General features: G+C 35.0%; 1 protein-coding gene across 1 annotated transcript; it reads left to right on the forward strand.

The window, feature by feature from the left end:
- Positions 1–326: 326 nt before the first annotated feature.
- On the forward strand, positions 327–22596 carry LOC111060308 (nuclear receptor subfamily 2 group E member 1-like). Its single transcript, XM_022347966.2, has 8 exons — positions 327–623; positions 8945–9026; positions 9383–9401; positions 11070–11205; positions 11742–11944; positions 12650–12796; positions 20136–20367; positions 21302–22596. The coding sequence occupies exons 1-8, from the start codon at positions 575–577 to the stop codon at positions 21565–21567; spliced, it is 1134 nt and encodes a 377-aa protein (XP_022203658.2). The 5' UTR covers positions 327–574; the 3' UTR covers positions 21568–22596.
- The last annotated feature ends 588 nt before the right edge of the window (positions 22597–23184 follow it).

A 23184-nucleotide genomic window follows, 5' to 3' on the forward strand; every position in this document is an offset into this window, starting at 1 on the left:
TGAATCAAATTCGACTGAAATTACTCATTTTCTCTCCAACCCCTCTATCAAACAATTCGAGTGATCATTGAGAGTGGGCCAATCTCTATCTCTAATGATAGTTTTCTATGCTCATTACTATTATCGACTCATCAATCAGGTAAGTCTGATCCGAATAATAATAATGATCAGCGGGTCTACTGAGACTTGTTTGAGGAGGGGTTATTTAAAGTGACTCAGTGCTTTGGGTTGTTGTCAGTGGAAGCAGAATTAGAGCAGTGAATCTTCGACATCGGCCCCAGTCCCGAACTACATTATCGCCTGTGACCTAGTGGTCGCTTCCCCCTCCCAATTCCAACCCCGATAGCGGCGATATCTTTGATGGGGTTGTGGTGGGGCGCCGCGTGGGGCGGATCCCTCGCTTAGGGTAGTTCTCGACCAATGACAAGCGCGATCTGGGGCTCATCTGCCGAAAACTTTCTGACTAAAGGCAATAAGTTTGTTTTCGTGACTGTCGAGTCATATAGTTCCAAGTCAATGTCTAGTGAGTGATCAACCGTCAGTTTTTTCTCCGGAGCTTCCTAGACCAACTGAAATGGAGCATTCTCTACTTCATCATCAATCCAAATTACAAGGAACTTCAAGTAAGTTTGAATATTTTTCTATAAACTCACAGTATTAATTTTAAAATTCAGATATCTATCTTTGGTAGGCTAATGCTAGCTTAAATTTTGAAAGTAACAAAATAGGTTATAAATGAGAAGATGTTTAAATTCTCATCTCAAAACATAATAATTTATTGTAGAAGGCCATCTAAGCGGGAAGCTCTCCTCATTCCAAATAGTACTCATTTTTAGCAAGGAATATTGGAGTTTTTAATCTACCGCTAATCGATTTGAAGCCTCTTTACTGAGAGAACCGTTTCTTATTAATCAGCAAAAAATGGCATCCGTGGAGTTGGTACGTAATGGAAATGATGAATTTAGGAAAAGTCTGTGTTCGTTTTAATTTGGATAGTTGTTGAACCTCTTTCCTGAGTTTTTAAATGTTCGTTACGAATGTGTATTGCTGCAAACTGTTCGCTTCAAATGTGTATATCGACTTACAGAAACGGCATTTAATCTGCTTCAGGTTACATTGAGGAAAAACTACTATTATCGCTTTGTTTTAAAGTTGAACTCATTCTCCAGTAATAATGAACGTTTAAGAGAATCCAGAATATTAAATGTTCGAAACTGTATAGAATTCATTGTTTTCGCTGCTGAATCGGTATGACGAGATTAAGAAATCTGCTCTGGTTGTAGATCAGTCTGGTTGAAGTTTCTGATTTGAGAAGCATTATTTCAAGTTATTATAATGCATATTCTCTTGGCAGGGCGCCCCCTGAATGTCATAGGCCCCCATAACCCCCGGTTATAGGCCCCAGTCATAGGCCCGGTGTATTTATTTTTTCATTTTTTATTGTTGATTCATAATTATTATTGATGCAAGTTTCGATTATAAAAGACCTGCGAATTATAGCAACATTCGATTGATGAAACGTTCCTTTAATGAAATTCCAATTGCATAGTAATTTTCAAAATAGATAATTTTAGATGGAGTTGAATCTTGATGAATCAGTTGAGATGTCAATGGTTCGGTTCCAAGACGCTTTATCGATATATTTATAGCTAGGTGCAATTCGCGTCTTCGCTGCGGTCGGTCACCTCCTAAAACACAGTTGGAATTCGTATAGTTTCAATTTATCATAAAATTGATATATGGGCCTATTGACAAAGGAAATTGATGAGAGACATCATAATAGGTGTTGAACTCTTCTGCTGAATATGATACTCATAAAATATTTTTAGTCATATAGGATGGAATTCTAATTCCCTCACATTATTTAGGTATTTACCCGATGATTGATGAAAAAAGTAGCAGGTATTTACCTCCATTTAACGAATTTCGGACCTCTCAACAACAAAGTTTTCTCTTCACTTCAACATACAACACTTGGTGTTTACAGGAAGCCGACAGTCATTTTCAAAGAATTGCTTAGTCCCAGCAGAAAGGTAAATAAGCTAATAATACAAGTTACTGGCATACAAAACGAATAAATTAAAATATAACTATGTACATCAGTGAAAGTTTTTTAACAGGAATTTACATAACAACTAGCCATTATCATGTTATTAAACTTATAGTAGTCATAGGCTCTCAAAAAGTAACTTAATCGGTTCTAAGACACTTTATCGATATATTATTTATCATAAAATTGATAATTTTCTGATAGTTTTTGACAGTTTATGTCTTTTCTGTCTCAAAATTTTATAGTTTTTTCTTTAAAGATGATTTTTGTGTGCTTTGAATTGTAAATTGAGTGTGTAATTGAAGAATGTTAAGTGACACATAACCTAGCTACATTTGAACTGTTGTATAAATTAGAATTGGAACCGTTCTGGGCTTATAAACCTGTGGTACTTTCCTGTAAGTTGTGTAATTATGAATGATTGAAAGTACTATATTAGGTGTTTTTGGCTTTACTGAATTTTTGAGAGTAAATGGTACCTCTCATTTCTTGAACCACTTTCAGAACTAAACATTCATGCAGGAAAAAAGTCTAAAATTGGAACAAACAAAAATATTCCTTCCATATTCAGAACATCTTTTCAAAAGTATTGAGCAGTTGAGTAGAGTAATGTCACACACAGGAACAGTAGTTGATCTGGTAGTTTGGCATCTCCTTCCCATCAGCCTCTTATCGTTCTTGTTTTAATCTTCATTTTTCATTACCGTTCGTCGTTTTTGAATTACTAGCTCAAAGTGCAGTGAACTGAATAGAAGAAATCAATCACTAAAGTATTTATTCAATGATATACAAAAAAAATCATCAGAATGATTGGGTAAGGACCAAGAGGAACACCCCAAAACTGTTCCTTCCCCGAATTTCGATTCATACACTATAGTTCAAAAAGTAGGTTAATACGTTTTGAATCTGAGTCCAATCTCCAGTGCAAATATTCCAAAAAAGTATTATCATGAATCTATGCTTGCAAGAGTTTACAAATTATCAATTTAAATCAGGGAGTTTCCAGGCCTATTGTATACTCAGTTTTCAAGAAAGGAAGGAAGGCGATTAGATGAGCATGACACAACTTTAATATAGTTCGGTGACGGGCACATATAACCAGACTTTTGGATTCCAGTGATTTAAGACCATCATCACCAAATGACGTAGAAACAACATTTTAGAAAATTCAAATTCAAATTTATTCATCAAAAAGACATATTCACAAAATAATAGTGTAACAATAGTAAATAAAGAATATACTCCCAGAGTGGATGACTTGTCCGTGTGCAGGGAGGAGTCGAACTAAATCAGACAGTTAAAATACACTGGTTTGAATTAAGGAAATTATGATGCTTAACATAGTTTGAAATTGAAAGTATATTTCCAAAAAAAGTTATATGATTGCAGTATAAACATACAACTAATAATAATAATAATAATTTTCAGCTCAACGGCGCTTAAGGGTTTCACTGGGCAGCCAAAACTTAATTATTTTAATATTGTGTGGGGGATAAAAATGAAAAACATAATAATATGGATGAATATTTGAAATAATATGCTGGCATTTTCAAAGGAGATATTCATCTATAAGGCGAATTTAGGAGAACCTCCGAAGCCTCTGCCCCAATGTAGAGCAGCCACCTGCTCACTCTACGCTTGTATACGGCAATGCTACACCACTAAATGTCAGAGATCTCAACTGGAATATTACGGTAAAGCCAATGAGCTAGGTGGAAACAGTTTCCTTGTTTAATGGAGCTATTTAACCGGTGAATCTGAATGTTGGTATGTAATCTGTTTGTGGTTGGGTAATTATGTTGGATTTCAGTGAAAGTAATGTTACTTTTTCTAATAAAAACAAGAAGATAAACAAGTAGTTTCATATTAAAGGAATTCCTGGAAGAGCAGATGTGTTGAATACCTGTGATTTTTGACAAGCAGCTTCTTGATAAGGGCTCTCTGAGAGATCGCGAGAGGCCGCAGGACTCCCAAAGAGGCACCACCCCACGCCAAGATGCCATTTTCGAGCAACGTCTGTACATATGCACATAATATGCACAATACACAGACCGGCGATGGCCAGCACTCAGGACTCGCCCTAGTTGTCCAAAAGCATAGATCATTTTTCGAAGCCTTTGCTTGGGATACTGCACATAGGGGGCCCAGCACAACTTATGATCAAATACAATACCAAGATATTTCTATTGTAATACCTGTTCTATGACCGGACAGTCACATGCATTAGAATTTGAATCGCCGCATGAGTGCATTTTAAGCACCCTATCTTGCAAAAGTGGAGGACAATAGGATAAGATCATAGAGCAAGTCGATCACTAGCCATCTATTTCTAGTAAGGATTTTTCATTCCTTCTGCGAACGTGAACGACCATTCCAGAGAAACTGTGAAAATTGAGCTGGCCCAAATGTATGTCCAAATGGAATGACCGTATTGCATGAGGTGGCGCAATGAAGTCACGGTACTCCGTGGTGGTTTTAACTCATGGTAGCTATGATAAATCAAACGTTTGGATTACCCAAAAACAAAAATGTAATATTTTCTTCAACATAACTGTACTATACGGTATTTGTTCTATTATCAGTTTGAAAGCTTTGGCATTAGTTATTGACAGAAAATAGAACTTGAAGTTGAAGAATAGATCTTGAACTGCTTTCTAACACTCAGTGGCGCCATTTCACCAAACTTCCAGGGGGGGGGGCAAAAACCAAGAGATATGTGGGGGGGGGGAAGGAATATCCCCAAAGGATAGAGGGTCCTCGGTTTTTACCATAAATGTTACATTCGAAGATGTTATTATATGCTTCATTTTTTCCAGTTTTATACAAATGTAGTTGGAGTATCAATACAAGCATATACTATTTATTAGAATTATGGGCCTACAGAGAGGCTCTAAAGTAGGAATACACTGAAACAGATTTCTTAAAAATCATGGAAACAGATGAATGTTTCTTTTTACCATCATAACAATTTCAACAATTTCGTTGGGGATCATATTCTAATTTGAAAATAACTTTCAGTTAGAAAGCTAAAGAATCATTAAGCTGTTCCCATAATTCTCATCAACTCTGTACATACATTTTTGATTGTCTGATTGAGCCCTATCTTTTGCTTTAACTTTGAAATCTTGCAACTTGTTAATTCTCAAGTTGAAATTTATGCAATAACTCACTTATTGTGCCCTCATCAATAAATTGTACCCATTCTATATTTAAGCTTCAACTATACCACAGAGAAAAATATATTCTTTATTACTCCGTCCCTCTAGCCATACTTTCAAGGCAATTTTGCTACGTTGTTGATACTGTACAAGGAATTATACTACTTCTGTTTAAAAAAGTATTAAATCAGTATGAGATTCTGAGGATTCGTGTAGATAGACTCGCATTTTCATCATTCATCTGGTACTTGGGGAGGGGGCCTAGACACCCCCCTGCCACCCCTAAATGGCGCTCCTGTAACACTCATAATTCATTATTTGAAACCATTGTCCACGCACAAGTCTTATTTATGTCTGTGTGAATCAATGTAGGTATTATCAACGAAAAAATATTATAAAATATATCATGCTATTTTTTCTCTATTATGTCTTCCTCAAATATAACATGTGCAAGGAGTGTCGGGCTACCAGGATTTGGATTTTGAAATTCTGTGGAATCAGCCCTCTATATCTTCAATAATGATCAATGTATTTTCAATTAAAAATAGTATTTTCCAAATTTCTAATTAGATATTTACTAGAGACTTTCTTTGAAGATCGCCAAGCAACATTCAAAAATATTCTGACATTGCAATGAATAATTCAGGCCACTTATCTCCTGCATACAGTGCAGAAACGGTGGCTTTCTCCTATAATAGAATAGACTCCACCATCAAAAACAAAGCTTTCATAAGAGGGTTCCAGATATTATCAAAGCTATCAGATTAGAACGTGATTTGTGAATGGAGTGAGCAAGACTGAAAACAATCAGCATGCCTAGGAAGGGAAGACAAAGGCCAGGAAGACCTGCTGTGTCTGGGGGAGGAGGGGGAGGAAAATCAAGAAATCACTTGCCGTTTCCTTTTCACTCACTTGCACTCTGTGCTACCTGTTCACTGCTCATCCGCAGGAAATCTTAAAAGCATTGCCCCCGTCTCACTTCCCTGCTTCCATTTCTCTCTCAACTGCTCCCACGATCGCACAATTCTTCTTCTTACACAACAAGGAAGGAGTACTTCCGTTTTCTACAGCTTCCTTGGATCACTTCTCTTCACATTCCCAGTGCTTGACAGAGAAATTGAGAGTTTATCAAGAGACATTGGTTTGAAATGTCAGGTCGCATGTGAATCAAAAATTATATCAACGGGATGAGATATATCAGTTTTCAAATAGTTTTCTCTTCAAACCAAGTTGTTAACTAAATTCAGATAATATATATGGGAAAATATTATAGACCGAAATAAATATCAATTACAAATGGAAAGAAAAAAGATAGTTATGAGAAACAAGAGAGTGATAAGATCAGGGCTATTCGTAATTGTCAAATCAAATGAAAATTATTGTTAGAAGAAATGAACGATTCCATTCTAAGTTGGTTAAAACTAAAGTTGTTATAACCCTATACACAACTGTTCAAAAATATATAGTTTGTGTATTGGAAAAATATTATTTGTATTCTTTTAATCCATAAAAAAAACAATTTCGAACCAACATGAAAAACAATTACAAAGTTTGGAAAACAATTGGATTTTGAATTGAGAACCCTCCCATGAACTTTATTCATCTCCTTCACAGTACGGTATATTTCAGAGACCCAATTTTTTTCTCAGCATTAGGCTACTTATTGTCATGTAGACACGGACGGAAGCTATTCACATTACTAGAATGATGGAATGATATCGGTTTCCTGCACAATTAGTTTCACAGGTATCTTTCCACCCCCATTCGAAATACCCTCACAGTTCATGCGAACTGGGACTCAAGTTTCGATGTATGAAATATGACAAGAGCGATGTACAACTGGTCATTAGCTGGGCCAATTTGATCAAGGGTGAATCACTTTACTGCAAGCGGATTGCGATGCTCTCTCCCTCACGTTTCCCACGCGCACCTGGCGGCCGGTGATGGAAACACCATCCTGTCAAGGATCATCTGGCGCGAGGACGATGTGAGCATTATGGTTTTCGGGGATGGAAAGGTTCTCACGCGTGTACTATGCAGCGTGATGTACTCTGATCATGCGGGACCTTTGTTTTTAGCGTGGCACTCTTTTCCCGTAGCTACTAATGTTTTCTGTCTCACCTCAACCACCCTATTTAAAGCCCCTTGCCGGCGGTGGTCCTTTTACTAGTGTCATCACTGTTCCGCTCTGCTGATATTTGCTATCCAACCAGCCGTGAATTCAATCATTACTGTTTTTAGTAAGAGCAATATTAGAATTGATGCTCGATTCAATCTAGGACTATTGCTTTTTCATTTGAATTGGAATAGTGTATCTAGTTTTGAACCTACAATGCGAATCAAAGTGTAATGTACGAGTAACTGCTATTGTATTCATTGGAAAATAATACTACTAGGTAGAAAAGTTTATACTGTAATGTATTGCATATTGTCTTGACTTATTCTTCAATTGAACTCTGTATTCTATGTTCGATAGAGAGTAAATGCCATCGCATCTCTGATCAAGTGTTTCACAATATTCAATTCCTTTGAAAGCTCAAAGCCCTTTGAATATTCCTTAAAAGTGTCACTATCTATTAATTAAAGAACAAATGTCAAATATGAAGAACAAATCACGAGCACAACGATCAAAATAGTGTCCTTGATTCTCGAATCAAAAACATTACTGAACATAGAACGTTAATCTCAAATCATATTTAAAAATTAGCTCTTTGTACAGAACATAATATTATCTTCCTTGATTGGAAGGTCAATCAGTCACGCATTGTTCTTTCTAACTAAGCCGAACCCATTAAGTTAATAGTTATCAAATAGCCCAAGCATACTCATAATGAATAAGAAATCAATAGAGATTGTCGTTTGTTTGATGTTTATTCCTTATTGAACTCGTTAAAGTTTTTTAATCGATAGGCTCTTCCAAACGTTTAGTCTTATCTCATGGAATATCCCAAAGGCTCAAACAAATCATAAGTTGAAGTGAATCATTCTTGTTTACTATTTACAATTGGAAAGATAAGTGATAATATATTATAATTCATGAATGATACTACTATTATGCTTGAATGAGTTGCTAATTATTCGTGTAGACGTTTTCCATGATCGAGAGAATGGGATGTCCGCGAGAGGTCGTAACGGTCTATCAACCCTTAATGATTGTATTGAGTGGCGCTCCACCCCACCTAATGATGTTTACCCTAATTGGGAGTATCATGACATTCCTACGGTCGACCCTTCCTCGTACCGGAAGTCACACAAAACTAGAGCCGGAAGTAGTTCGTGCGATAAATAAGACCCTAATTCAAACAATAATTATAATAGGGGCAAATCTGCAACACTCACAGGTAATGAGAGTGGTACGTACACATGTCGTTCAGGGATACAAGTGCATGCCACGGCAAGCATGTGTGCTATCATCAATTTACCCAAAACATTAATATTGGAAACTAGGCATCAGTGAGAGCTGGGTGCACATGAAGGGGGATCAGGGATTAATCTCTTTGGTGACGAGAACATACTCTTCACCTACATTTGAATAAAGTGTAAATCATCAAATACATTTTAATTCATTTATTGATTGATGGAATCAATCATGTATTACCAATACTGTCGAAATTACTGTATTAATTACTACCAATATACTGTATATACTAATTTACTAATTTTAATATAAAATAAAAAATACAATATACTAATTTTTTTGCCTATAGCAATGTGAACAATTATTGATATTTTTCAGGTCGAATCCTCTACGATATTCCATGTAAAGTTTGTCAAGATCATTCTTCTGGAAAACATTATGGAATCTTCGCATGCGATGGGTAAGCATTAGGTTTTAAAAAAATACTTGATAAAACTGATCATCCTCTCATGGTTTGTCTCTAAACATAATCGATAATAGTTTTTCAAATGATTTTTTATTGTGATAAATATATGAATGACTGAACCGATTAACTCTTGAATAAATAATAATGTCTTCTCATCATCCTCTTATGATGACGAATTGGATTATAGTCACAAAAATTCAATATTCAGTTAATTGATTTCTATCAATGATTACGCAAGGCAATTATTAATGTGAGATCAATTCATAATAGACCAAAATTCATAGCATCAATAATACCTCGGTATATCATCGATTTCTTACATTTTTAATGGATTTTTTTATTTTTTGCAGGTGTGCAGGATTCTTCAAGGTGAGTGCACGAATTTATGCTAAAAATATTATGTTAGCAATAGAAAGTTATTTTTTGTTGTTTTGTAACATAAGATTGAAAATGTGAATTTCCTCAAAGTGTTCCTTATTATAATCTTATTTCAACTTTTCTACTACAACATAGGAAGAAATACGTCACATTTTCAGTTTTCTATTTCAATTCTTATTCACAAAGTATTTTCCTAGCGCAAATTATCTCATGAATTTATATCAAGCAAGCAAACAATGAAATCTCTAATCTCTACAGAACTAAAATAACAGGCGTCCGTTCAACATGTTCACATAATATAGCCATGGATAAAACTTCATTCTTCTAATAGAACTCCCACAGAATTATTATTAACATTACTTTATTCTACTTTTAGAATGTTATTATTGGATTGGGAGGTTGCCTTTCAGCCAATGAATTGTAATTCAAATAAGAAAAACTTTCAATTTGAATAAAAGCTCCACTCAAAATTGTAGAATAGAGCACATAACACAAATTAGAATACCTCAGACATATTTCATTATTTCCATGGCATGTTCCCTCGTAAGACAACCAGCAACGAAATAAAATAGAGAACATTTCTCCAGGGCATTTCCACTCCAGTATTTAATGAATTGCTTAGATACAACAAAGTTAATTCAGAGCTCAATTCGCGAATATATTCACGGTGATGAATATCGCTTCCAGTAGTAAGCAACGTATTAGGAAGTCCAGTTTTTTATTTTTTTTGCTTTGGAATTAGATTGACTTTAGCCGTTGTAATTGCTTCATGATAACCGATGCCCTTTTAAACCATATATATAGCTTATTCTGTACACAGTTTTGAATATTTATATCTACTTCCCGAACTGGACACTATTTATCAAAGACTAATGCAGTTGCTTGTCTAGTGGAGGCGCTAGGCTGCAATAATTTTGGAAGGTGATGACTCTGAATACATTTGTGAAGTTAATGGCTGGTTTTGACTGTCGATAGCATCTGTAATTGTTTGGCACGCCCCTCTTAGCAGTTTCGTATATTGGAAGGTGTGTTCGCCTTTCAAACATCATGATTGATGATATCTCTGTCCACATATAAAAACTAACGTACGCCTGAAATATTATAATGCATACAATAACCGATCTTACATTCGCGAAAAACACTGTAATTTACATTCCAGAACCATCATTAGTGTTCAAGAATAGAATTGAACGGTTGGATCTGAATGCTTCTCTACACGAGATTGATATTAAGTTATGAACTGCACTCCATTCAAAAGGTTAATACTAGGATTTTTACTCTTTTTTGAGACAATGAATTTATTGTACTGTTTACATCACATATATTACATCAAATTACATAGTATCAAAAGAGAGCTGGTGTCAACTTCAAATATTGTACAATCCTTTGCGGATAGAGTTAGGACTATAAGGTTGGTTTTTCCTCCTGAATGAATTTTTAAAATAGACAATATTCTTTTTTTCTCAATAGTGATTTTTCCTAAATCTTAGAACAAAGGTGCACTATGATGAATCATGTTGATATTATGATCATATTATTAAGATGAAACATTACCCAATGAATAAAAATAGATGAATAAAATAAAAATTTTTCCTAACGTGAAAAATGATGAAATTATATTAGTTGGAAATGTTTTTTTATGCATTGTTTCCTTTGCAGAGGTCGATTCGCCGAAACAGACAATATGTTTGCAAAGCGAAATGCGAAGGAAGCTGCTTGGTGGACAAAACACATCGCAACCAGTGCAGAGCTTGTCGACTGAGGAAGTGTGTGGAGGCTGGCATGAATAAAGATGGTGAGAAAAAATTAAGTTTTTTATTTAATTCTCAGGAAATTCAACATGAATTGATTGTATCAATAATCTCCAAAACATTTCATTATATGGCATCAACATTTGAAATTTTTATTCAATTTTCACGAAGAATATCAACATATTTCTCCACATTTTTTTCCACATATTTTACTCCATCAATCATATCTCCACTCTCCACTATCTTCTAGTTCCAGTTCTTTATTCATGCATTTTGTATATCGCAAGCTTCAGCTCTTTAAAGTTCTTCTTCCATTCATATCAATATCTTCATCTCCAAATTAAGAAAAATTTGACATTTTTTTTTCAGTTCTCTCCTGTTTATTGATTCTCTATTGCTTCCAGTTGATACGTCAACCTCCATATTGTCTATGTCATGTCATTTCGCTTCCTTTAATATAATTCTAGAGCATGTCATCTCTACCCGTCAATTAGCAAGCTTCAGGTAATTACAGTTCCTAATTTCTCTCCTTTTCAATATCTTTGTGGATTAATTTCTGTTCTATATGTGAATGATGCAGCGGTGCAACACGAGCGAGGTCCTCGCAACTCGACGCTTCGCCGACAAATGGCGCTCTATTTGAAAGAGGGTGAAGGGGGCTCACCCACCCCGATTCTCGATCTGGCCATGCCCAAGGTTTCAACGGAGCCTCTGCCTAGACCACCTCCGCCACCCCATCTGCCGCCCCCACCGTTTGTGCCTGTGCCGCCTCATGCCACCAAGGTGAGCATTCCAAAACAATTTTCTTCAATCTATTATAATAAATAGGAGAATAAAATATTAGAGTAATATAACATATCTGGAGCTGCAAGTGGAAATGGTCAAAAATTCTCATTGAATGATAACAATAGGTTACTAAACGTTCTGTTTGCTGGTGATCTTTCTCGTACAGTATTGTACGAGAAAGTATTGTACTTTCTCGTACTATATTGTACTATTGTACAGTATATATTGTACTATTGTACAGTATTGTACTTTCTTGGACTCATTACATTGAGGGTTCGACTATATTACACATAAAAAAAAATTATGTTAACAAGAATATTCAATCCTTTCTAATAATGTATGGATAAGTTCTTCCAAATTTATGGTATGAGATACATAAATTTAGTGCTTCTTAAGCTTGCATTCTGGTTTCTGGACTACATAGCTTTAACCTGGATTCTCTGCCACTAGTATAAAGGTGTCAAGGATAGTATATAGCTGTATACTATCTGTTTGCTGGTGTATAGTATACAGCTATATACTATCCTTCTAAATGGTACATTTACAAGGGTACAAGGAGTAGCCCATATTGGTGAGAAAACCCAGGGTTAGACATTACATGATTGGAGTAAAATATTAGTCTATATTATAATAGTTGAAACCGTTCTGGATCACAGTATGCCAATGGAATTTGAATCAACATCACCCTCCCACTGTTTTCAGGTTCCATTTTTCATGGGCGCTTCGACTTTGCCGTTGACGATAGACAGCGAGGAGGTGATCTGTGAATCGGCCGCTCGTCTGCTCTTCATGAACGTCAAGTGGGCCAAGCATGTGCCCGCGTTCACATCTCTACCTCTCGATGATCAGGTCAGTTTAGCAACAGTAAATTCATTATTTGTGATAGCGATGAAATTTATTGACATGTACAACCGAATTTTTATAGTTTCAGCTAATTTTTATTTTTATTGACCCTTTTTTGAACCATATAAATTCAAGTTTCAAGTTTCAAGTTTTATTGTCTACATCAGCAATACAACAAAATAAAAAAAAATAAAAATCTCATCAGATACCTATAACTAACAATTTAAAGATACTAAGCACTTCTGAAAGGTTAATTTGGCACTATATAATAATGTATCATTAATACAGTAGAAATTAACTTTAAACTTATAAGTACACAATTCATATCAACATTTTGGAATAATGTAACTGATGGTGGAAATGAACCTTAACATTTTATGTGAGAACTGATGCAAACAAAAATACTATTCACAAAAGAGCTTCCGCAAAGCCCTTGTCCGTGAATAGGAGTTTGAATAATGGGACATATGAAAATGATATGACACATACACACACGCATTCACACAGTCATCAATATTCGACAATTGACACATCGGAGCATTCCCCTCGTTACTTATATCTCATAGTGATATAAACTTCATGTGAACAGTGGGGAGGAAGCCACCACCTATAAATCGACCAATAGGTATTTTAAGGCAGAAAAAAGAATTTAAGACAGAAGAGAGAAGAAGAAGAAAAATGTTTAGGTTTTATGACAATTTATTTACTTAGCTTACCACTCTGAAGAAATTTTCAATTTCCAAAGGTGAATGAAGCCATAGCCAACACTTCGTTTTACGGATGAATTGTTTGCAAATTTTCAGTTTCCTTATTTCCTCAGGAAGGATATTGTGAAATTTTGGTCCCAGAAAAATGAAACATCTTTGGAAGGTGGTACAGTTGGGTTTGGGAAGTCTCACCAGCATTCGTGTAGTTTGCCGTGTAACCAAACTGTCTTGTCCAATATTTTCCATCAAATATCTATCCCCACTCATTTTATAAAACAGGGATAGAACTTTCAACACATACATATATCTAAAAGGGAGAATCCCCAATGATTTAAACATAGGGAAAGTATGAGCCCATCTACTAGCACCATAGATGACCCTAATGACAGATTTTTGTAGAACTATAAGATTTTTAAAATGTGACATGAATGTGGAAGCATAGCAAGAAATGCCATACTCCAACCTACAATTGAAAAAAGCAAAATACATCATACGAAGAATAGATACAGGGAAGAACTCTCTCAATCGATAAAATGTCTTTACTAAATATAGAAGGTACCTTTTTATTTTTCTTATGTGAAAGTCCCAAGTTAAACTCTGGTCCAAAATCAATCCTAAATATTTGACGGATTCTGATTGTTTTATAACTTCACAGTCACAACCCACCGAATCACATCCAAATTGATGGTATTAAATAGGATCTGGGAAATAGAAAGTTGCTGACAAAGAGAAGTTTATGTAGGAGGTTTTAGCTGCATTAATTGCTAATTTGTTGCAATCAAACCAACATCGCAGATCAAATAGATCATGCTGAATCATTCTATGCAATTCTCTTTCGTCTTTGGCTGAGTATGCTAGGGCTGTGTCATCAGCAAAGGATGTAATGGATCCATTAAAAGTATGAGAAAATAAATCATTGATGTACACTAAAAATAGTATGGGACCCAAAACTGATCCTTGTGGGACACCATATTTAACCATTGCCAAATCACTATCACTGTTAGAAATTGAAACATATTGCTTGCGATCTGACAAATATGATCTTAGCCATATGTTAGCCACCCCACGGATTCCAGTAGCACGAAGCTTTTCCAAAAGGATATTGTGCTCTACAGTGTCAAATGCTTTTCTTATGTCTAAGAATAGACCTGACGTTCTGTACTTATGAGGTGTATTGATCCCGTGATAGATATCTGCCATAAACTTGTTAAGCGCCTGCTCTGTACTTAAGCCCTCCTGGAAACCAAATTGATCCCTATGAAAGAACTTTACTCTACTGAAAAAGGATATTATTCTTTTTTTAAAAAGTTTTTCAAAAATTTTTGAAAAAACTGAGAGTAATGAGATGGGTCTGTAATTTGAGATTTCTGTATTAGATCCACTTTTGAATATCGGGATCACTTTTGCAGTTTTGAGTCTAGTTGGGAATTTACCTTCTGAAAAGCTCGCATTAAAGATGTGACACAAAATAGGTACTATTGCATAAGATAATGATTTTATTAAATTAGATGATATATTATCCGGTCCCGGAGACTTTCCTTTCTTCAATATATTTATTTCAGTTAATAATTCAAAAAAAGTTATGGGTTTTAGAAAGAAAGAGTTACAGAAATTAATAGTTTTGAATTTTCTATTATAATTATCATTCATCAATTCATCTGGATCATGTATAGAAGAAACTATTTCTTGTGGTATGTTTATGAAATATTCATTGAATTTATTTGCGATGAGTTTTTCATCAATCAAAACACTATTTCCGCAATGCAGATGGATAGGCTTTTTTTTAGAAATAGCTTGACCACAATGATCATTGATGATCTCCCACTGCTTCTTTACAGGAAAAGTCTTCAATTTTGAAAAGTATTTATATTTTTGTTCTTTTATCAATTTATTTATATTACTCTTTGCAGTTAAAAAATCATGTTTATAATTATTATTTTGGGGATATTTCTTGTGTTTTTTGTAAAGTTTATCACGATTTCTAATTGCAATGCAAATGCTATCTGTCATCCATGGTTTCAAGTGCTTATTATTTTTAAAAGAACTTTTGCGCTGGTAAGTGCACTGATTTATATAGTTGAGGAGTACATCCATGAATATGGACAACTTTCCATCAACAAGGTTACAATCATATAAATTAGTCCAGTCGTGTTCCATCAATAAGTCAGCTAACTTCTTAAAATCTGTTATATTTTGAACTACTGGAGTAGCATCACTGTCTCTATATTCAGGTATTGACAATGAAGCTGAAACCGCTCTGTGGTCAGTAATGAGCGATTCAATCACTGCACTCCGAACTTTTATCCTATTATATTTCGACTTGAAGAAAATGTGATCAATACAAGTTGAACTCATATCTGTTACACGGGTATCAATATCTATGAGCGATTGATAACCGTTAGAATGCAAAATTTCCAAGTAGTCAAAAGCTCCAGGATTATTTATATCATTAATATTAATATTAATGTCACCCAGAACCATTGAGTCACCCTTACATCCTACACTCTCCAAAAATTGGCCAAAACTATTCAGAAAAACATCCATTCCAACAAACTGCCATCTGTACAAGCTCAAAATGCTGAAATTGTAGTTAAGAATTTTAAAGTGCAGTAAAACTGAATCAGCACCATCAATTTTTGATTCCTCCCGCGAACACACAATACCTCGGCTAGATGAGACAAAAATGATAATACCTGATGCCCTACTTACATCATTACCGGTAGAGTAATTATCATAACCTTCGATGTTGTAGGGGCTGGTATCATCGATCGGTTGAAACCAGGTTTCAGTCAAGATAATTACATCCGGCTTTACTTTCCAGCAACTAAGGTACATTAAAAATGAATCAAAATTTTTATTCAAACTACGGATATTTTGGTGAAAAATTGTGATGTTTTCACCGTTTGTTAGAAAGCACGTGTTAACATTAGTGGTGTCCCCCACAAATTCACAAATTTCAACCATTACTAATGATGAAGTCATTTTGTATAGTATAATAACGAAGGTTATGCTCCATACTAATAGATGATAAAACATCAATCATTAAGATGACACACACACAAATCATTCGTACAACATTCATACACAACACATAAACACGATAGATGACGTAAGAAATACATGAGCATACAAAGATTCTATTAGCAAAAACAGAAGAAGATTCCTTTGTTCTTCTGAAATTAGAAAGAACTTCGCTCATATCGTCCTCAAACAGAACATTAGACACGCCAAGCCCACCGGCACCGATGTAATAGAATATAATTATATGAGATGATGAAGTTCATGCATAGACTGAGTGTATTGAATTTTGATAGGGGTGATAAAAGTCAATAATAGTAGTAGGCTCGAAAGCAAGTAGTTAGCATTAATACTGAAATTGATAAGAAATGAAAATCAAACTACGACTACTACAGTGGATCACAATCTTATCTTTTAGCGAAAATCATTTTCGAGAGGTCAGCCTAAAGCTATTCTTATTTTCTTTACGACATAACTAATTATCAAGCAGAATATCTTGAACGGGAGAAAGAATGCGAGAGTGATAGTGAGCGAGAGAGAGAGAGCGAGAGTGAGTGAGAGACAAAGTGAGTGAGTGAGTGAGTGAATGAGAGAAGAGAGAGAAAACCTTACAATTAGTTCCATCAATATTGTTTACCAAACTCTTCCCTAAAATAATCTATGCTGTACTATTGACAAAAGCAAGGCCAGAATGATGATATTGGATCAAGCACCTTCTTATTTCCTTGTAGGAGAGTCAACTAAGTACCGTAGTTTAATCCTCTAATCTAACAGATTGAAAACATAAGTATTAGTTCCAATGAGTTGGCTATTCAATTAAGAATAAAAGCATATTAAAAGCGTTTTTCTCGTGCGCTAATAGTTCAGAAACTGTTATATTATTAATTTTCAATGATATTGATTCTATTCAACACTAGTTCTGATTTGCATAAAACAGTATGTAGGATATCGACTCAGTATCGTAATGTTGCACAAACAACTCTAGAAATATTGATCCATAATCACCATTGATGCATTTCGATTCAAGCCCTACTGATCAAGACAGATGAAATCAAGACATTTACTACTGAAATACATCAAGCAAATATGTTTAAATGATAATGTAACTTGTGCATTTATTTTATAATCAGTTGACGAGAGTGATAACGATAACGAAATTAGTGAATATAGCAACACATTAATAAAATAATATTATTGATGATTTCATACATAGCCTATCCTGTTACCATAATTCTCATCACAAAACTATAAAAATAATATAAGTTGAAATGTAAATCAATATTATTTTGTTTTAAAAATTTAGACTAAAACTGCGTCTTAAGTCCTCAAATGAGTCTCTCAGGATTCGCTCACGCTCAAGATAGTGAAATTGTTCATAAGAGCTGCATTTGAGCATAGAAATATTAAAAGCAAATACATTTTATTAGTCTCATTTATGAATGAGAGAGATAGCTCACTGGCTTATATAAAAGAATTCCAATTACATAAAAAAAAAATATTGTAAATAAACATAAAAAATTGAAAAAAATAAATAAAATGAAGAGAAAAAAAAAGATAAAATAAGACAAGCAACTGCACTACCTTTTATAGTTGTGGTAAAAAACCTGGGCACTTTCTCTTAGCACTGGCGTTGGAGGCGGTGGTTGTCGGCCTATCCTGTTCGTCCAGCGTCCAGTATAAACGTCGCGCTCTCGAGTCAGCCGTCTCCCTCACGTACACCTTGCCATCCCTCACCCATGCGTGTGTTAGGTTCCCTGCTTTGATGCTGTTTTTTGCCTGCCTCAGAAGATCTTTGTTGTGCTTGGTCAAGTGTTCATTCACGTAGACAGGAGTTGTCCCTAAAGATGCCGATACGTCCACCGCTTTTATCCTGATGGTCCTAGCCGCCTTCAGCCATTCCGCCCTTATTGAACGCCGTACAAACTGAGCTATTATAGACGGCGGAAAACCGTTTCTTGAGGGCGGCAGTCGATGCGCTATCGATATATCTTCCGGTTTATAACTAAGCTTCAGAGCTTGAGCGACCGCACGCAGAAGAACATATATGTCCTCATCCTTCGTGACAGGAATTCCTTGGATCTCAATGTTTCGTAGTTTTGAATATTGTTCAGCTTCCATAGCCACCCACTTCAGATCACTTATATCCAATTCAATTCAATTCAATTCATGAATTGAAAACCTTAAATCAGCTTGCTATTATCCTCCCTCAATTTGCTGCACTGGGACTTCAAACTTACATTCTCGCTCTCAACTAGTGACAATTTCTTCTCAAGACTGTCAAACGAAGTTTTCATTGACGCCAACGCCTCATGAAGAGATGCAAAGTTCGCCGACGATTCATTTTTATTAACCTCCATCTGACTTTGTATATTCTTCAACATGCCCTTAACGGACGTATCATCGGTGTCACTATCGGCTTCAGTGGTGTTGGATGGTGTTGTCCCAGTGTCTGTGGTGTTCGATGTTGTCGTCCCAGAGCACTGATCACATCTCCATGATGTTCCGCTCGCGAGCATGGCGTTTAGTTTCGCAACCGTGCGTATTCGACAGCACCCTGGGTGAAATTTATTAGCACATGATGCACACTTTGCAACGTCCTGAACGTTTTTGAACCAAATTAACTGTTATTCTCCAAACTACTTTTGGAAGTTGCTAAATTAAAGTTGAGTGATATTCGAGCAGCCTCAATGAATTTGGGTTATCAAATGTTATACCATCTCATACCATTTTATTATGAAGGGTTTGAAAGATATTCAAATCAGATAAAATATCACTTTATTTCGCAAAGCGCACTTTAAAAAAATATTACCCAATACTCTCATTAATATTACAGGAATAACTTGATATTAATCAGGGTGAATATAATTGAAGTTTATGTAGTCTGTAAATTATTTGCGGATCAATACAAGATGCACAAAAGGCAGTGTAGAAGATACTCCAAACTTCCAAACTTTACAAGTAAAGCTAGCCTCTAGGTTAACCAAGTAAAGTTAAGCATCAAGATTCTAGACATCATGGTAATAATGGAGTAGGTATTGGAAATGACTCCAAAGCTTTATGTCTCCTTTCAAGTCACGGATCACTAGTGAAATCTATCCAAAGTTCTATAAAAACATTACATCCCTTTGAATCCTAGAATCCTAACTATTGGATTAGTTTTTAATAATATTGCAATGTCGCTTTGGAAAGCGTTCAATGATCATTGAATATATATTATGTTATTCTGTGTTTTCTAAACTAAGATGAGAGTAATAATTGAGATTGATCTCAAACTTTTGTATTAGAAGTTAAAAATTCTCACCGATAATTTGATTCACAACTTATAAAATTCAATGAGAGCAAATGACATAATAATTGTGACATATTCATCTCGTATCAATAACATATTCATAACATAATGGTAGCAATATCAACTTTCTTGGTAAGAACTACTCGTATTTATATGAAAATTAAAAATCTAAGTTCTTTTTCCAACTTGATTCTATTTCTCACAACATGTTTCTACTTTTAATGTCATTATTAAGTGATAAACATGTTGTGAAAAATTACATGAAGTTGAAGAGTGGGTACTTTTTCAATTTATACATATTGGTGATATGTTGAATATTTTTGGTTCACAGTTGATCCTCTTGGAGCAGAGCTGGCGCGAGCTCTTTGTGCTGGGAGCAGCGCAATTCCTGCCGCCGTTCTCGCTGAACCCACTGCTGAGCAGCGTCGACCCCGCGTCGCCGAAGGGCGCCCGCGTCCTGCAGGAGGTCGCTTCCTTCCAGGAGTCACTGGCCAAACTCAGGAGTCTGGCTCCTGACCAGCACGAGTACGCCTGCCTCAGAGCGATCGTTCTATTCAAAACCGGTAAGTTCGATCCGACAACAATGTAACTTACACTCTATCAGTAGACGAACGTAATAACAGGTTACATACTAGAATATTCCAGACACTTTGAACAAGATACATAATATCAAATACCTTGTATATTTTTGCTTTTTTGTACGTAGTATGGTAGTCTATTAGGCCTAGTTGATAGACTGTTTGAAGGACAAGATAAGCTGCTAAAATCTAAAAATAATCATGCCTTCACATTTGATACGAGCAGTTTTATTATCATACATGAAAGTAATAGTACCATAACTTGTTCACTGTAAAGTGGTATAATTATACATCTCACCTGTTCTCTTCCAAATTGAATTACATTCAAACTATCTTGATCGATTTGCAGCAAACCAAATAGGCTTACTAATTAAAATACATTTGTATTAAATTTTGAGTTTCTTGTTTGAATTTCGATATTATGAGCCGTTGTTAAATTATATTGTACATTCCGCTTTTTTTTTTAAACGTAGTATGGTAGTCTATTAGGCCTAGTTGATAGACAGTTTGAAGAACAAGATAGGCTGCTAAGATCTAAAAATAATCATGCCTTCACATTTGATACGAGCAATTTTATTATCACACATGAAAGTAATAGTACCATAACTTGTTCACTGTGAAGTGATACATCTATATATATGTTAATATATGTTAATATTGAACAAACAAAATGAATAGTTACTAGTATTTTTGGTGTCTGCTCTTTGAATGAAAGTATCCAAGTGGTAATGCAACTACCAATCTAATCATAACACAAGATGAGTGACATGGGGTTGAGGGAACAGATGTGGAATTCAGATGTGGAACTGTGAAAAGTCGTATTGTTGAGTGTATGCTTGCTATCGATGTCAGATATACCAGTATGAACATTTCACATAATGGAGTCGATTGATTCATTAATACGTTCCATTTATTACAGAACTGGAAGGAGTTGAAACAGATAAACGACTTCACGAGGCTTCCACAGTAGCAGCCCTTCAAGATCACACCCAATTGATGCTGAACAAATACATAAGCACAGCACATCAGTCACAACCATTTCGTTTCGGCAAACTTCTCCTTCTGCTTCCCGCGCTAAGAGCAGTGTCCAACTCAACCATAGAGGAGCTCTTCTTCAGAAGAACCATTGGCCACATTCCTATCCAAAGAATAATCTGTGATATGTACAAAACAAACGATTTATAGTATCCACCTATACTTGATGAGAGAATGACAAATGTAATATATGATTTCAAATTATATTTTATACAGTATAGTAAATAATATCTTCATAGTAGTAGTATGTACATTATTCATCTTCGAGAAAATATGTTAAATGATATTTTCATAAATCTTGTTTAATGGAAGTGAGAAAATAACACACATTACTCGTGTAACAAACATTTCTCTGTTATTTATTGAAGCACTAGGGTTATCGCCTTTTTCGAAAAATATTGTCTTTCTATAGTATTCTCATTCAACTTTAGGGATGGACTAGTTTTAGAAGTGAACTATGCTATAGAATCAGTAAATTTGTTTGAGTGCATTACAAATAAGTCACGAATTCTTTTTTCGTACTAAAAGTTACTTCAGAATGACCTTATAATAAGATCTAAGATCTTATAATAAGAGCTTTTAAAGCTCACTCTTCACGTTTCGAATGGTGTTGCAGCTTGTAGCAAATTCAAACTCTTAATCCATTCAAATTGGCAAGATAATAGATTATCATCATCCTGCTATAAGCTATAAAACCAGAATGATAACTACCATTCCTTCCATATTAATGTCAGCTGCCAATCAATCATTCAATGGTAAAATCTGCAATTATTGTCAGTGTATATGAATACAACTACTAAATGAGGTCATGCAATTATAATATCTAAAATTTATTCATGATAATCAAGTCTATAATTTCATTTCTTCATGTGAAAAAACCAATACTATAAAATTACTTATATCCAGATCAATAACAAAAATTAATAAAGCCTGAAATGAATTATTAATAGCTAGGCCTATAGATTCTATGAACTGTTATTACTTCAAGCTCATGAAAATGCCTTACATTTCTGTACATATTTGTTCCAACTGTGATTTTTTGCTAGAATTTATGATTATAAAATCAATTATTAGTATACGAGGAATTTGAGAAATATTTATATAGATGTAAAATTGCAATGTATAGTTCACTACATTATTTTTATGAAAATCACAAATATATTTATTATTGAACACTGACTTATTTCGTTTTCAATAACTGTTTTTTTCTAATAAATGTTCTATCAGTGACAAATAATTTAGGTAACAGTATCTGTTATCTCACTACCAACGCTCTCCTTGCTTGTAGAACTTGGAAGGCCTTTTTTCTCAATTTCACCCCATCCTGTGATAATCAGAGGATTTTATTTCGAGTAGCTGTATTGAAGATTGAGTAGGCACATTAAATGAGGTTTGTAGAATCAAATTCTCTATTGATTCTTGAATGATGGTCACTGGATGTGGAATGTAGAAGAATGGTTGAGGGCACGATATTTTCCAGAGATCAACAACAAAGATTAACTAACAAGTTGTAAAAGCACTAAAGAATAGCATGTGAACTGGTCGAAAAATTCGTGAAGCTCTTCGAATGCTTGCTAGTTGCTACCGTGTCGGCGGATCTCTTTTAATCTACAGTCAAAGGTCCTGTCAGAGAGGTAAACAAAGACAGCTACTGGTCTTTGGAAAAAAGCAGTCGAGATTAGGGCTCTAGATTCTCAAGATGATATTCGGCTGTTATCATAGACAACAGACACAAAGAGAGGATAAAGACTTGAGGGAACGCCTTTC

The sequence above is a fragment of the Nilaparvata lugens genome, chromosome 1, assembly GCF_014356525.2.
Source record: "Nilaparvata lugens isolate BPH chromosome 1, ASM1435652v1, whole genome shotgun sequence".
Taxonomy (NCBI): domain Eukaryota; kingdom Metazoa; phylum Arthropoda; class Insecta; order Hemiptera; family Delphacidae; genus Nilaparvata; species Nilaparvata lugens.